The sequence below is a fragment of the Salmo trutta genome, chromosome 1, assembly GCF_901001165.1.
Source record: "Salmo trutta chromosome 1, fSalTru1.1, whole genome shotgun sequence".
Lineage (NCBI taxonomy): Eukaryota > Metazoa > Chordata > Actinopteri > Salmoniformes > Salmonidae > Salmo > Salmo trutta.
This window is the reverse complement of record NC_042957.1, coordinates 47428299-47435131: the sequence shown is the minus strand read 5'-3', so window position 1 is coordinate 47435131 and position 6833 is coordinate 47428299. Positions and strand designations below refer to the sequence as shown.

General features: G+C 42.7%; 1 protein-coding gene across 2 annotated transcripts; it reads right to left on the bottom strand.

The window, feature by feature from the left end:
• Positions 1-1839: 1839 nt before the first annotated feature.
• Positions 1840-6242, bottom strand: LOC115197648 (neurogenic differentiation factor 2). Of its 2 annotated transcripts, none has more exons than XM_029759392.1 (2): positions 5952-6242; positions 1840-3755 (listed from the first exon to the last, which is right to left on the bottom strand). In XM_029759392.1, exon 2 carries the CDS (start codon positions 3746-3748, stop codon positions 2672-2674), a length of 1077 nt encoding a protein of 358 aa, XP_029615252.1. In that variant the 5' UTR covers positions 3749-3755; positions 5952-6242; the 3' UTR covers positions 1840-2671. The 2 variants fall into 2 exon arrangements, with proteins under 2 accessions (XP_029615252.1, XP_029615243.1); XM_029759383.1 differs by lacking the exon at positions 5952-6242 and adding an exon at positions 5902-5948.
• Positions 6243-6833: the final 591 nt, after the last annotated feature.

The following is a 6833-nucleotide window of genomic DNA, read 5'->3' as shown; positions in this document are numbered from 1 at the left end:
AAGAATATGTAGAATTGCAGCAAACTTACTTTAAAACCGCAACATTTTTTCTACCCGCCTGGCAAAATGTGTTAAATTGCAGGAAATGAACTCTAAAACGTTAAGTTTTTCTCTTCGCTGTCAAGAGGGGGCCCGCTAAAATGTATTGCTCGCAAGGTGGGAGGGTCCCCAAAAGAATTGGACCGGTTCTGACTGCATCTGGGCATGGATGTGGGTACGCAGACCCGCGAGCCACTGCGGACCCTCATGATGAGTTCCGATGTTTTATGGCCCCACCCACATCAAAGTTGCACACCCCTGATCTAGAAGTTAGTTGTCATAGCAGTCCCTCTCTTCAAAGGAATTCGTTGGGCTTATAACGGCTCCCATGTCATTTGAACATCCTAGAAATCCCCGAAAGCTTCAGACAGGCCCTTTGGTAACTGTTAGGGATTTTGGCTCGCCTGCAGATCCGGAGGCCTTTTCCCAATCTGTCCAGATCCTGCTGTTCAACTCATTAGAGTCCCTTGCAGGGCTTCTTTGTTGACACGTTTGTCTTTGTAATATGTTAGTTGTGTTCCGGAAAGATGGTGTTGGCCTGTTGATTAGATCCTATAATTCCCGTTTTTGCCTCTATGCCTAATCATTAGGAACGCTAACATCTCCCACAGTGGAAGTCTTTCGAATATGGTTTTCGAACTCATTCTGCAACTCATTCTGCAACACTTTTTGTGGGCTTATTTGAAGAATGTGATTTACTGCAACATATTGACATAGCTTATAAATCTGCTATATTAAACCTTTGTATTATAGCCCGCCGAACCTGTTAGAGTCACACGTCAAGAGATGCTACTTCTTGTAATAAATAGCTCAACGCACATTCCGAAAGCGATATGGGGATGTTTAATATTAAACCAATCCCTTTTCCAGGCCACACTGAATCATCTTTGTCATAGAGCATTTCCAATGATAAGAATAATCATAGGAAGAATATACATAGTTGATTATAATGCTGATAACTTAACCAGCTAGCCAGGCGATACTTTTTTTAAACATGATTTAATGGTTCTCAATTTCAACGAGAAAGGACAACGTTTACAGAATAACAACTTGGATATAGGTTTAAAATGAAATAATGTAGCACAATTTCATGTATTATCATTTTATTTTACCACACACACACACACACACACACATTGTTTAAATACAAAGTTTGAACTTTCAATGAAAAATGCAACACATGTTGACGACTCTGGGGACCCTTAGTGGAAATATTTGCATTGATTAGTTAGTATAGACAAAATTATGCATGAAATAATACTGTTTGTAAATAATAATAACAATAATAACAATAATCATCCTGTTATTTCAGTGCAATATATCGACCTTCTGATATAACTTCGACTATTTAGAAATTGAGTGTTAAATCCTGGCCCTTACACTTTTAGAAATAGGCCTGTTCAACAAGTCAAAGTGTTCGGGTTGATTAGAAAGTTACTTGACTTGCCATATTTATTCCTGTGGCATGACATGAAATATTGTGTTTATTTTATTGTCGGCCTATCCCATTCTCCGTTCAGTCACTGACAGGATTGTAGATGTAGAAAGGCCATTAGATGTATAAAAGCCAAACCATTTTCGATTGCATTTTAATGACATCTAAAATATAGTGCAAACTTGCAAATCCATTAAAGGTAGCCTAATCTAATGAACGTAAACACTATGGAATCGTTTACATTAGAAAGACGTGACCAGCCTGAGCTGGTAGCCCACATCTGCTTCTTTAGAATCACTCATTTTAAATGTTGGCTTTAGCCTTGTAGGCCTACTCTGCCAAATTAGTGTTTGCTTTTCCTTTGCTTTTCCTTATCCATTGGTGATATTCTAGGGATCGAACATTTTATTCTCTGTGTCATTATGGTGAGGACATAACGTTTTCACTTGGATCTATGTCCCTCAATAAATAAATCGACCTCAAGCAATCCCCCCCCCTGTGTGTTACGTTAAGTCAGAATAGGGGCCGAGAAGCAATGAAATTATATTGTTGAGAAGTGTTAAATGAATTTAATGTAATTTAATTTAATTTAATGTACACTATTTTAGATATAGCCTGTAATTGGTCCTTGTATACTTGTTTGGCGTAGGCTATTTCTTGCATAGATGTGAAATATGTTTAATTTTCTGACATAGCTGTTGCCATTTGTCGACATTTGAAAATATATATTTTCCTATCTCTGCGACGTGCTTGCTTTTAAGTGCACTGCTTGCTTCTTAATTTAGTCCTCTATTTCCAAATTAGTTACAGCATCATCGGTTGTTACGATGTTATAAACGCGACAATGCGGTTGCATTTTAACTCTCTTCATCTAGCTATTTCAATAATAATCCATACGTCAATCACCGTCAAATCTGTACACATTCCATTTCAAATGCAACATTTTCACAGCATCCCATCGTCACAGAATAGAAACAAAATAAATACAATTATATAAAAGGACATAGAAAAACAATAAATAAAACGCTTTTTTCCCCACAACGATCAGTGTCTGGTGTCATAGTCCTTTGGGACTAAGGTTTAGGGGAGGGGGGGGGGGGGGGGGGGGGTGACCGTGCACGCGCCTTGCCAAAGGTGGGCAACTAATTGATTGTTGATTGCAAGAAGACTCCCACGCATGGCAATATTACTGCCGTTTCAGTTGTGGAAAAACGCATTGAGTTCATCGTACACGGGGACGGGGGCCCTTTCGTGGTGCAGGTGCATGTCGTGGTAAGGCGATACGTTTTCGGAGTGGATGCTGCTCCGCACCCCTGAAGAACCGTATATGTGGCCAGCAGTGGGGCGAGAGCCGGCCAGGCCGGAGTAATGCATAGAGTAATGGTAGCCTTTCTCGGCTACCTCGGGGGACGTAGTGCCCTGGTGCTTCAGAGAAAAGTTGCCATTGATGCACACTGGAGGGGAGATGGGCCCCTCATACTCTGGGCTGTTGTATTCTGGAGATCCACTGCCACCGTACAGCGAGTCGTAGGCTGAGCAGTACCCGTGTGTCCGTAAGGGATGCGAGTTGGAACCAGACTGGTACTGAGGGCTGGAGAGGCGGGAGCACTGGTAGGGGTAAGGATGCATGGAGAAGGAGTTGGAACCGGGATAGCGTCCTCCCTCCGGACACTGCTCCGTTAGGAAGTTTCGGGAGTTGAGCTGCAGACAACCCGCAACCAGGTTGGTCGTGGGTTGGGACAGTCCTTTACACAGCGTCTGCACGTAGGACACAAGATCAGGCTTCTTCCCGGAGCGCAGGATCTCAGAGAGGGCCCAGATATAGTTCTTGGCCAAACGGAGAGTCTCAATTTTGGAGAGCTTTTGCGTTTTTGAGTAACAGGGCACGACTTTACGCAGATTGTCGAGCGCAGAGTTCAGGTCGTGCATGCGCGTCCTCTCCCGTGAGTTTGCCTTCTGACGACGCAACTTGGATCGCTCGATACGCGCAGGTGTCATTTTACGCTTCTTAGGGCCCCGTTTTTTGGGCCCGTCCCCCTCTGCACCGTCCTCTCCTTCGTCCTCATCCGCCTCGTCGTCCTCGTCTTCACCGCCGATCTCAGAATGTGCCCGGCTGCTTCTCAGGTCCGGGACATCCATGTCGTCATCGCCCACGCGGCAGTGATCCTCATCATCCTTGGTCTTCGAGTCCTCGCTCTCGCTGTCCTCTGCCCAGGCCGAATACTTATGCATGTCGGGAAGCAGCGACGGGTCACTGAACAGCCTAGTCAACATTGCGGCACTGAAAGAGATAAAGGAAGTTGTCTGAGGAGTGAGGACATTTCAAATCAGAAAAGGGCTAAAGGAAAAAAAACAAGAATGTAATGAAATGCATTCAACAACAATGGCATAATACTCAATCAAGTTGGGATTATTATCTCTTCATGATAAAGGCAGAGGACATGACTAGCCTAATACGACTGAAATTGTACGTGTTTGGGAGGAACTATAACAGCATGCCATCAGAAACATTTCAGTGAACACCCGGGTCTGTCGCCCAACCGGTCCCCTATTTAATTCCCTGCTGTCGTGCCCCCTCCTGCCCTCGCGCAGCGGGTCTCAACAGCACAGGCCACATTACAGATCCCGTGGGGCGCGCTGTGAAGCAACGTGTCCCTACTTTCACTCCCCCCGACGCCCACACACTCCTGGCTACATTCCAGTAATATTCCACCGAAAAACATAGCAAGAGGATATGTACATTTATACTCTGATTTTAGTGTCTCTACCTTGGTGTTGATCACCGTGTCAGAAGATAACAAAATGTTGTGTTTGGATATCGGAAGTTATTTGAATTAATTGGCTATCCTATTTTTTTGTCAATTTTGACATTGAGATGACTTCTACCACACCTGCAGAGCCACAGTTGTTTTATCACGCTCAGCCGTATAGCCTACCAGAGGGCTCTATAGGATAACATGGGTTAATATTATCCACAAAGATCCATTTTGATAGCCAATAAATAATTATAATGATAATAATGATAGTAATAATAATAATGTACATTGTTATTATGGGACTCAATAACGATTTAATTTGTAAATATCTTACCCAAACACCAATTAGAATATCATCCAAATATTATAATCCTAAAATACGAAGTTGATTGAGCCAGGCCTTTTTGAAAATAGCATCAATTATCCGAAAAGGAGAAACGAGATGGTATTTGAATGTAAATAGCCAGTGCAAAGATATGATAGATGGACAGTTTAAACCATCTCAAACCAGTAACATATTGTCACCCTAAATCACTGTAAATATCTTGTATCTCTAGTAGGCTGGAGGACTGTGGTTGGGCTACGTGATGTGTGTGGACCCAAAGTCAACCAGGAGGAATACGGTGCTAATTATCTCGAGGGTGTGCCAGAGGCAAAATCTCGTTTGGAAATTTCAGGCTCAGGAGATTTGCTCAATTAAAAAAAAAAAAAAACGTTTAATTAACAGACCATGTAGACTACCTTACAAGAAAAATATTTCACACATAATTCAGTATGCACGACTGAGCGATTCCAAACCACTTTTAGTTGGAGAGGTTTGCTTTTACAGATGGAAATTGCTTGTATCCTTTTAGCAGTCCTTAAAAAGATATAAAAAATGCATTTCAGAAAACAGATTTGTATTTTTTTTTCAATTGCAACAATAAGCTCCTCTTGCATGGCCTGTGCTTGCGTGATTTAGGGGAGCCATCGATGTATTTGGAATGTAACATGTTGAAATAATAATTGTGAATGATAAAACTACACAAACGCAAATAAATAATCTCCGCATTAGCCTACTGTAATTCGCTTTCAATAACGCCCCACCCACCCTTTCATTTTCTCCAAGATGAACACCCAGATAAAATCATCGATAAATCTTCTATCTAAGACATGAGACGCAGAAATAATTAGCTGACAGTGAAGAAGAATTCTGCCTCTCCTCTCTCTCCCTTTGTATCTCTCTTTCTATTAATCTCTCTGTCTCATGTTTCCATGTATTTTCACTAATCAAATGAATGCCTTATACTGTCTGACTATTGAAATTAATTACATTCCGGATGGAAGATTGTTGCTATTTTTTTCGATTGTCCACAGAGATAGGCTGTAGACTAAAGCTTGTCTTTGTGGATAGCTGTTTTCTGAACAAAATAAGCATGGAATATTATATTGCACTCCTGGTCTATAATTAACACACAGAATGGAGGTCCGCGCTGTTAAAAGTTGAAGGACAAATGGAGCATAACATCGTGCCAAACGAAGAACCACAGCTACACCATAATCCAAATGTTCAAAAATGGCATTTAGCTGAGTGAATTCAAAACAGACGTTTACAAGGAGGCACAAACATCCACCAAAAAACGGTCACGAATTATCCTTGCATTATTAATCTCTATTTATTAAATTAATTACTTTTCCATATTGGGAAGGTCACTCGTCGATTTGTTTACACTCCAACTTACCTCCGCGAGAGCTCTTAAAGGGGTGGAAAGCGCGTGAGTTCAGACCATCTTCTGGGACCGCGAGCAAACGCTCCTATAGGTGCGGCAGGGTGCTCAGTGTGCTATCCGCGCGCGCGCTCTGAGACAGTGTGGCATCGCTACTAGGCAGGGTTACATACCAGCTATGATGCCAGGCCATATGGTTGGCACGTCACTGGCAAGAGCCATCACATGAGAGCCGGTGATTGACATGCGCCCGCATTCGGAGAGATTGTCTTCCCGAGGGAAGAGGGCCCCGCCATCTGTCACCGCGCGCGCGCTCACACAGCCAGAAAAAGAGAGAAACCGAGACGGAGGCAATACGAGTGAAAGAGAGGAAACTGAAAAATGGGCGAACAAAAATGTTTGTTGTAGACAACGGATATTATTGGTGTATTTGCCTTCATTTTTTTTATTTTTACATTTAACCTAAGGGTTAAGTTAAACGATAGCATGCATAAAACAACGTTGCTCAAGGAGAGGGGGTTGGGGTGCATTTGCAGACCTGGGAACAGAAGGCGATATTGTTTATCTATTTATGTACCTAATTGAATGGCATTATAGTGATCTATTCAGGGAGAAAACAATCAAAACAAATAGCATTGCGCGCAGACTCTACGGGCAGAACGATCAATGACACTCACTCTCAATAAACACGGACAGACAGATAAATATCGGCCATTGAGACCCTATTGATTGTTTGTTATTTACAGGTACTCGTGAGATGAGATCGGAGATTAAACGTGGGCACAGGTAGGAGGGATGACGAGATTGCTTGAGCGCTGGTGTTTTCAGAGTGAGACGCTGAGGGGTGCCTGCGGGGCGAGCATGCGCCAGTCCTCCTCACAGCATCAACGATGGGGC